Raw genomic sequence first — 10181 nt, forward strand, 5'->3', positions numbered from 1 at the left:
TTCCATAATTTTGGTTCACATTTTGGTCATTTTGACATGATGCCATGATGTCTTTCACACAGTCGAAGAAATATATTAAAAACTTTCTTTCACTCCCTTTTTTTGTCCTGTTTTAGTCATTCCGTGTCTCGTATTGTTAATTTTGCGTCTTTTTGTGATCTCTTTCTATCTCTCAGTGGTTGTTTTTTATAACATTTTGTTTTTTCTTTGTCATATTTTCATCATAATGCATCTCTTTATGGCCAATGTTGTTTCTTGTCTCAATTTGATGAAATAATATTTGCCTTAAAGTTCCAGAAAATGTAATTTTATTTGATTTTATGTCTGGTATTTCGTAATTTAGTGTCTGTGTGACTGTTTGTGCCTTTAACTGCACATTTTACACATCTTCTGCATGATTTTTGATTTTTTTCCCGTTTGATCGTTTGCATTCGTTTTATTAAATTCATGTGACCTCTTGGTCAACTTGCATCTTTTTGCAGCTATTTAGGCTATTCTACATCTCTTTGTAGCCATTCTGTGTCTCTTTTTGGACATTTCTTTTACTCTTAAGTCTCTTTTGCATCGTATTTTGATTGTTTTGTGCCTCTTTCTGGAATATAAATTATAATTCTGAGATAGTGCCAGGGACCTGTTCCCAATCCTAGTGTTATTCAGTAATTTCTCAATGGCTGCACTGTAATAACATGTCGTCTACAACATTATTGTACTTTTTTTGCCCATTTTTCCATGCAAACAAAGACAAATTTGTACATTTTGTTTAGTTTTTGACATTTTTAATTCTTAAAACTTCAGTTTCAATAAGAAAAAATACCCAAAATATACAAAAAGAAGCTAATCATTACGATAAACTTTGCCAAAAGGTAAAAGATTGGCGCATAAAAAGTCAAGGGGTAAAAAAAGAGAAGAGGAAAATAATATGTACACAAAATATTTAGTGTTGACTTCTTCAGTTCGTTGCTATATAACAAAGGAATGTGTGACTGAACAAATGCACGTAAATATTTTTTTAAAAAAGACCTTTTTACAGAGAATAAACAAGATATGTTTGTTATTTAATCTGAGGGATTCATGCTGCCGACATGTTTAGTGGAGTTACAGGAGGACAGGATTGAAAAAGGACAATTTCTGCTGCACGGATCGATATTTTGCATTCACATCTCATCAATGACACACATACAAAGTAGAAATAAATTCACAGCGCTCCTCTAACAATACTGTTGAATCAGTGATTTCAGGTGTAAACAGAAAGTCCAGTAACATCATGAGTAAAAAGAAAATACACAAAAGAGCCAGAAATGCATCAAACACAGTGATTTTCCTTCAACCTTTCATTCACAGTGTCACTGAAAGTGTAAAACATCAAAAAATGAGAACATTTTAATACCAGCAGAGGGAAAATGGAGGTAAAATGAAGTTGTAATGAAGATTCCAGCAGATTCTGAGGGAACCTGAACGCATCACAGTGAAACACACATCTACACACAACACAACGTCACAACACTCAGGTTTTCTTCAAGCTTAAAGGGTTTGTTTTGCTCTAAATTTAGCTGCACTTTCAGGTTTTAGTTGGATTCCTGCTGCTGGCAGAGAAACGACAGAATAATAATGAAAGAACGCTCCAGTAACGCTCCGGTAACACTCCAGTAACGCTCCAGTGGATTCTGTGTTTGAATCCTCAGAAACAAAGATCAGCAATGTCCACAAACAGCAGATACTGAAGATCAATGAGATGGAAAAATGTACTTTTCTTACAATTCAGAGTAAGAATAAACTGCATCATATGTTCTTCAGGACAATAAAAACTATGTGCAGTGGTTAATTTAGGTCTACATTTCTTGCTTTTTGCATAACTTTTGTTGTTCATTGTTGGTTTTTATGATGCTTTTTCAAACGCAGGTGAAAATGTGACAAATAAAAACCTCAAATAACCACCCAGGATTATAAATATAGTACATCTTTAACAGCCTCAATCTCAATGTGAGAAAAAATAATGCTGAATATGGGTTGGTGGGCCATTTTAAAATACATTATCTCAGAAAGTATTTGATAAATCCATGTAAAATTTAACAAATATACTCATAAAGATCCAGATTTTATGCTATAAAAGTTTCATACCAATCAGAGACAGTTGAGCAGAAATATTTCTAAAAATCTGATGATTTGAGATGGAATGGCCCTAATGCTAAGCTAGGCTAACCACAATTAGCATATTAGTGATGACAGGGGAAAAGTGCACATGTCAAAATGCAGAATTCCTTCTTTAATCTGTATTATTTCTTATATTTTGACCTCATTCTATACAGAGATGGAGGAATGCGTCAAAAAAAAAGTAGTTGATATATGAAGCTAAAATCTTACAGACATTTTCAGAAATATCCATATGTTATGCTATTTATGCTATAGAAGTTTCAGGCAAATCAGAGATGGTTGTGCAGAATTTTTTCTAAAACTTTTGATGATTTTAGATGGAATTTGCTTCATGCTAAGCTACGCTAACACACTAGAACGGTAACAGTCTTTTCATTTCAGCCTTGACATGAAAGCAAAAAGTGCAGAATTCCTTTCTTAATCTGTATTAATTCCTTTATTTTGACCTGATTGTGATGCAGAATTGTTTTGCTAATATTAGATTAGAGGTAAATCTGATGAAAAATCTTCTCCAGTAGAACGCTTGTATTTCTGAGCTTCAAACACAGTATCTGCAAACACTCCATCTGTGTTTCTGTCCATCTCCAAACCTTCTCAAGGCCTTGAAATCTGCTGTTTCAGTCCATCTGTCTGCGAGTTTCTCCTGCAGCTCATCTGACGGCCAGGATGGCGTCGTAGGACTTCCCAGTGCGACACACCTGAATGTTCTGGAAGCCGGTCTTCTTCAACATGTCTGTGTACTCGGACGGCGGACGCTCGCGACCTTCAGCCTGAACCAGCATGTTGAGGGAGAAGATCTGAGCCATGACGGGTCCTCGTCTGTTCTCGAACAGCATCGCCTCGACCAGCAGGACGCCGCCGCCTGACAGGATGGACGACACCAATGTTTGACAGGAAGAAAAAAGGTTTCAGGAGCAGGAAATGTGCATCTTTAGCATCTTTATGACTTCATGTAGACAACAGATTCAGCCAAATGATCACAATATCTCTTGAACATGAGACAAATATTCATGGCTTCCTACTTGCACATTTGAAAAATATATTTATTGGTTTTCTTTGTTTGCTTGTTTTTATTTTTGGCAAATTCTTGATTGAGACATGCAGAATACAATAAGCATTAATAATATAATATATGATAATCATTAATCCCATAATGGGAAAACTTGCATTATTTCAGCAGCACAGAGGGATGTGGAAAACCATCTCTCTGGATGCAACTTCATGCTGGTTACTTTCTTTATTTTAGGTTTTCTACAACTAAAACACATAATTTTGTACTAATTATACAGAAAATGGAGGCAGTTGCTTGAGTTTCTTTACTTCTAGGAAGGTTTCTGACAAAAAAAATCTCCATTTAAACCCAAACAACATTATTAGGTATAATATGCTGATATTCAACCTCCTAAGACCTGGTGTCTACAGATGTGGAGATCTTTTTTTTTCTTTTTTGAAAAGAGTGTATTGTTCATAATAATAATACGAATACTGATAATAATAACAATAATATTAATATTAATAACAACAACAATAATAATAACAATATAAATATAATAAACATAATAATAAGATATTAGATATTACCCAATTATTAAATTTATTGGTTACTCCTTATCCCAAATAACTAGAACAAATCTAAAATGCAAACCCAACCACAGCTCAGGTCTTAAGAGGTTAAGAAATATCAGTAGAAAAATAAAAAATAAACCAAAAATATACATAACTACTATATTAGGTTGTCTAACTTCCTCTGAATGGAAAGTTCCTTTGATTAAATACGACATTTATAAACTTAGATTTGGTTATTTTTAGCGACTAAACCATACATTGCACATGATACAATCAAGGAACATCTAAAAGTTGGAAATCTAAACATTTTTTCTGTTTTTACAGTTTCCAAATCAGGTTTAAAAAAGTGTCCTTTTGGGATTTTTTGGAAAGAAAACATGCTTTTCAAATCCAGCAGTGGGTTTGGAGGTTCAGAGGGTTAATATAAGACTGGTAAAACACATAAACTCTTAAAAATAACCTCACCGGGTCTACAGACGTTGTAGATCTTCTTCAGCAGCGTCACACATTTCTCCTCAGGCCAGTCGTGAATGATTCTGGCCAGAACGTACAAATCAGCAGCAGGAATTTCACCGCTGAAGAAATCTCCTGGAAAACACAACATAGAACATGAGAGGTTTTCTAATTAAACAATTAACCAGAATTCATCTGAAATATTAATTCTGCAAGTTTCTATTTGAAGAATTACACTCGCTATTCAAAATGTGGGACTTTCACTTTATGAAGAAATCAAAAATCTAAAAACACACAGGATTCATTTTCTTTGGCTTCTTTCTGCTGCTTTTCTCTCTCTAATGTCACACTACAGATGGTGCAACAGGTTTTTATTGATCTGATTTTAGAATGAGAACTGATAAAACTCACCAGTTTGAAATAAAACAGCATCGCTCTCCTGAGAGAAATGTTTCTGAGCCGTTTCTACGACTTGCGGTAGATCAAAAACTGTGACCGTTGATGAGGGATACGCCTTCACCATCTCACGGGCCAAAGCACCAGTGCAACCTGGGAAATATTCACAAAGAACCATCAGTTTACTGGAAAAAGAAGCAGGAGAAATGATGCAGGAAAATATATGAGACTTTAGGGAAATACTCAGATATTCCTGAAGTTAGGAGCTGGAGTTCAGAGCCTGTTAGCTTAGCTTAGCTTAGCTTAGCTTCCAACAACTTTACCTCCCAGATCAACGATGTTCTGAAAGCAGGAGAGGTTGAACACCGTCACGATGTCGTGTCCGTCCAGAACCCACGAGGAGTTCATGAGACCCATAAATTTCAGCATCTCCTCCTCAGATCTGAGCAGAATAATTCATTATAAAACTCTTAAATCAACTCCTGGATTCTATATGAAGCATTTAAAACAACAACAGCAGCACCGACCTGTAAATAACCTGAAAAACCTCCTCCGATGGAAGGCCGAACGTCTTCTCGTTCTGGTTCTTTCCCTCCCTGCAGGAACCACAAACTCATTTTGTTTTACTTTTGCAAACACCAGAAAATAACAGCAAAAACTTGTAAAATTATGAAATTTTTTGCTGATTTACATGCAGTTAAGCAGCAACTTATGGTCACACAGTAAAATTAGAATTTTTGTCTGTGATTTAAGAAAACAGAGAAAATCCCTTAAACAATAGCTGAAAAATGATTTATCATTTTCCCTTACAAATAATGGCAAATATCTGTAAAATAATTATAATTTTTGCTGATTTGATTTTTGCAAAAATTGTATTCATTAGAAATTAAATAAATTAAATAATGACACATTAAAATTTTATATTTCTAAGGTCAAACATTGTAAAAGATAGAATCATCATTTATAAAAAATACAGATTTTTGATGCATTATTGACAGATTTGGTTTGTTTTTTTAAAAACATTTTCTAAGGGTAACATGTAAATAAATTGTTTTTTTCTGTGTTTTTTCATTATCTGAGATTATCTGTAATTTAACAAAACAGGTCAAATGTATAAATTGAAATAATGAATTTCGGGTAAAATAAGTTCATCTTCTACAAAGTGGAATTTATTTTCCTTTGAAAAAAACTACTTAAACCAGTCAATTTGTCATCAGAATGGTGAGCTATGTAACAGCTGATGTAAATCTGTTTTTATTTAAATGAGCTGAAGCCTCCCACTGACCTGACGGCGTCCACCAGGTTGTTCCACAGCGGGTAGATGGTCTGTGATTGGTAGACGATCATGTCGTGAAGAGACTTCACGCTGCCTCTGGCCAGGTAGAGATTGGCCACGTCAGAGCTGCTGTAAACCGCTGTCAGAACACAAAACATCCACAGGAAACAGCGATAAATCAAACTGGAAGCTCAGGAACAGCTGCTGGACGTCAAATTTAAAGATCTCCTCTGGTGAAACACCGAACAACAAGGAGGAATCTTTTTTATTTATATATTTAATTAAAAAAATTTTTTTATTACAAGGGCAAGAGAGGTCTGCTACCCATCATACATATTTTTTAAAATTAAATCATTTTATTATTCATTTATTTTTTAAATTTTAAATTAAATTATTATTTTAAAAAAAGACAATTTACAGGGTTTTTTAAAAACAGATTTTCCTGTTTTATATAGCAGACACTAACTAGCAAAATCACAGAAAAAAAAGTACTAATTTACACGTTAACCATAAAAAATAAGGCCAAAACTGTAAATAATGTCCATAAAAGTAAATTTTAAAAAAATGTATAATATTTTACTGATATTTGCCATTATTAGAAAAAAAGTATATTAAGCATTGAAAAATGTTAAATATTTTTAAAAATTGTTGTGACAGATTTTCCCTGTTTTACTAAACTAACTTTAATTAAAATAATATCTAATAAAAAAAAATCTAGCAAAAAAAAGTATTACTTTACATGTTTACTGTAAGGAAACAGGCCAAAACTGTACATAATATTCTAATTAGAATCTGTTTTTAAAAGAAAAAAGATAATTCTTTCTTTTACAATGCTAACTGTGAATTTATTTAATAATAATTTCAATAATCATTACTTTTTACTGTACTTGAATTTGCAATATATATACATTTATATATATATATATATATATATATATATATATATATATATATATATATATATATATATATATTGCATTATATATATTTACAGATATCTGCCTATCACAAAAAATATGTATATTAAGGCTTGAAACATTGTAAATCATTATTTAAATAGTTATTTTACAGATTTCTGCAGATAATAATTGGTAAAATCACATTTTAAAAAGTATTTATTTAAAAAGTAACAGGTCAAAAAAATATAAATAATATCCGCAGTATTACAACATTTTTTTAAACATATTTTTCTGGCAGTCTTGCTGCCAAATTTTAACTGTTTTTATCACTTATATTTTTACAGTGTACTTACAAAATTTGTGGCCACAGTTTGAGGAAGATCATTTTCTGCTTCTACATGTCAATCGGTTCATGTTAATCAATAAAATCTGGTGGAAAACGTTCCCAGAAGCTTGGAGGTTGATTAGTGCCTGTTGCTCGTGTGTCTACAGTGTTTCCTCCAGGATTGTTTTCAGCAGCAGCGGCAGGCTTCCTGCTCCCTGACATGACGTCACTTTCAAGGCTGCGCTCTTGCGACTAATTAACGTCGTATTAACCCCTCAAAGAGTAGATACTGAGCAAGGTAGTTATCTGCAGTTTACCTTGGTACTCACGAGCACCCGTAACAGTGCAAGACTGCTGTGAAGGTGGAGACAAGCGGCGGTGGAGTATTTGCGACGATTAAAAAATAAAAAAATAAACAGAAATTTGAAGGAGCGGCGGCTGGGATGAATGTAGAGGAAACCCTGGTCTACATACTACCACTGTATATTGATACTGACACAGAGCTAGTAGTTTGGTTTATTCCCTCTCCTCTTCCTCACCTGTCCCAGCTGTCTTCTCCACCTCCAGGATCTCGATGCCCACCAGGGCGTCCAGCAGCCTCTCCATCCCGTCCACGCTGGTCTTCAGCTCCTGGGCCACATGTTGGGCACTGAGGGGCTCCTGGGACCTCAGCAGGAGGTCGAACACCCCCAGTTCACAGGCTGAAAATATCACCTGACACAATGGTTTTAGTCACTTTACATACTTCTGACTAGTTTATAATACATTCAGTCAGGAACAAAAGTTTACATCCACTTAGAAAGACCATGAGCATCATTCAGTCTAGAGTTTCCAATCATTCCTAGAACTATAAGATGAAACACACATCAAAAACAATCCTGCATTTTAGTTCTTCTATAGATTTATTAAAGGTTTTCTGGAAATTCAATAAAATCTGCTGGGTCAAAAATATACATACAGTAATGGTAATATTTGGTTAAACATCCTTTGGCCATTTTTACCTCTACGAGGTTCGTTTGGTTTCCGTCCACAATCTTCTGGTTTATGTTTGACTCCTCTGGACAGAATTGGTTCAGTTCAGCTAAATTTAACTTGGTTCTTCAGGTTCTTGATGGGTTTAAGTCAGGACTTTGGGGAGACCAGTCTAGAACCTTCATTCTAGCCTGATGGAACCATTTCTTTACCACGTCTGATGTGTGTTTGGGCTCATTGTCTTGTTGAAACATCCAACTGTGTCCAAGATCAACCTTCTGCTGATGGTTTTAGGTTTTCCTGAAGAATGTGGAGGTAATGCTCCTTCTTCATTATTCCATTTACTTTGTGTGAAGCTCCCAGAGCATGATCATGACCAACAGATTTCATTATATTTCCAGGAGACCTTTAATAAATCTACGAAAAAAAACTAGCTGCATGATGCATTTGTGGAAAGTGTAGCATTTGCTTGTATTAGTGTGGCAGAAATACACTTTTCAAAAAGTACAAATTGCTCATAATTGTACAACATTTGTGTAAATACAGTCTCAGATGAAACAATAATGCCACAGACTGGTGACAGATTAAAGGAAAACCCTGAACGACTGGGCGGAAACAGTCAATCAATTATCACGTGGTTTCCTGCACTTAATTAAGACACTTTCTGCAGGATTATGTTTAATTTTCAACCTGTTCTGTCTGTTGGAATCAATCCTGCATGAATTACTGCAACATGAACTCTTGTGCATGAAGTAAATAAAGGTTAAATGAAGGCAGAAGTGTTACCTTTGACACCCTGAAGCCGTTGAAATACTCCAGAAGTTTGAAGGGATAATCCAGCTCGCTCTGGGACAGATGTTCAGCCATCACTGCATTCCAACAGCAGCCCACTAAAACCTCTTTCTAAGCGGGTCTCTGTAGATCCGGCTTCTCTGGATGTTCTCCGTTGCTGTGGCCTGAAGATCCGATCCGGGGAGAAGCAGCAGCGGAGAGAAAAGACGCGGATTCTTTCAGAGACGAGGCTTCAGACTCAACTTTTTTCAGCCCAAACAGCCAAAATGTCGATGCAGTTTGATGCAGCTGCAGCCTGGAGGGAGGAAGAGGGGTTATCGACGGATCGGACTCGGTTCTGGTCCGGATCCGAGCCGGTTGGAGGCAGCAGAGGCGATCGATGAGCAGCAGAAGAATCTCGCAGTTTGAACAGAGTGGAGCTGCAGTTCCGGATTGAACCGCAGCAGCAGCGGCGGCGCTGTGGAGCCGCGCAAGTTTAATTCAAACTTCTTCGTTTCTCCACGTCACAGTCCCTCTGTGGAGCAGATCAGTGATCGAAAACATCCATCAGTAATCAAAAACACGCTCATGTCCCGGAAAGAAATAATACTGAAGCGCTTTTTTTACGTATTGATTCAACGACTTAAATATTCTGAGGATTTGTTCAAGTACAGTGGCCCGCAAAGGACAAACAAAACATAAACAAACATTTATTTCTCTATTTATCTGTTCTTTTCTCGCCCTATTTAGCACTAATAATATAACAATATTGTATGTTTTATTCCTTATATTTCGCTAAAATATCATTAAACTATGTCGTTGTATTTTTAATATTTCATATATAGGAATTTTCTTTTTAAATAAAAAAAATTAAAAATTATGTCTTTATATAATATTTTAGCTATATATGACTTTTTTAACTGTTCACATAAAATTTATTCTGTTTTAATATATGCCCCTGTGTATTATTTCCCAATTTATTTCTACAATATACTAAAGTCTTCACTTTAATATTCAAATTATTTCTAATTCTGTCCTTATATATTATTTATCAATATATTCATTTTCATCAGTTTATTTTATTATTCCTCACTGTCTTTGTTTTAAATAAATATAAAATATATTACTTAAATTAGAATATAGAATTATATTGTTACATGCATATATCACATATTAAAAATGAATATATTAAAATGAATATATAATTATTTTAGATTATATATCTCTACATATTTTTTATATAAAATAAAAACAAATCCATATTTGTATATGTCTCAGTGTATTATTTCTCTACATATTTATTATACTATATTTTCATATTGGTTTATTTTACTATTCCTCCCTGTATTTATTTTAAATACATAAAAATATT

At 34.4% G+C, this 10181-nt stretch overlaps 1 protein-coding gene across 1 annotated transcript; it reads right to left on the minus strand.

Moving 5' to 3' along the window:
• Window positions 1–1034: 1034 nt before the first annotated feature.
• Window positions 1035–9709, minus strand: asmt2 (acetylserotonin O-methyltransferase 2). Its single transcript, XM_023295615.3, has 8 exons — window positions 8825–9709; window positions 7606–7780; window positions 5852–5981; window positions 5094–5162; window positions 4890–5008; window positions 4582–4719; window positions 4183–4305; window positions 1035–3013 (listed from the first exon to the last, which is right to left on the minus strand). The coding sequence occupies exons 1-8, from the start codon at window positions 8903–8905 to the stop codon at window positions 2802–2804; spliced, it is 1047 nt and encodes a 348-aa protein (XP_023151383.2). The 5' UTR covers window positions 8906–9709; the 3' UTR covers window positions 1035–2801.
• Between the last annotated feature and the right edge of the window lie 472 nt (window positions 9710–10181).

The sequence above is a fragment of the Amphiprion ocellaris genome, chromosome 20 (genome assembly GCF_022539595.1).
Source record: "Amphiprion ocellaris isolate individual 3 ecotype Okinawa chromosome 20, ASM2253959v1, whole genome shotgun sequence".
In the NCBI taxonomy this organism is placed as follows: Eukaryota; Metazoa; Chordata; class Actinopteri; family Pomacentridae; genus Amphiprion; species Amphiprion ocellaris.

Excerpts from the sequence above, each read along its gene's own strand:
- asmt2 (XM_023295615.3), bottom strand. The coding sequence starts at position 8,905 with ATGGCTGAACATCTGTCCCAGAGCGAGCTGGATTATCCCTTCAAACTT. Across the intron at positions 7,781-8,824 it reads ACGGCTTCAGGGTGTCAAAG|GTGATATTTTCAGCCTGTGA; the intron begins GTAACACTTCTG and ends CCATTGTGTCAG. Across the intron at positions 4,720-4,889 it reads GAACATCGTTGATCTGGGAG|GTTGCACTGGTGCTTTGGCC; the intron begins GTAAAGTTGTTG and ends AATATTTCCCAG.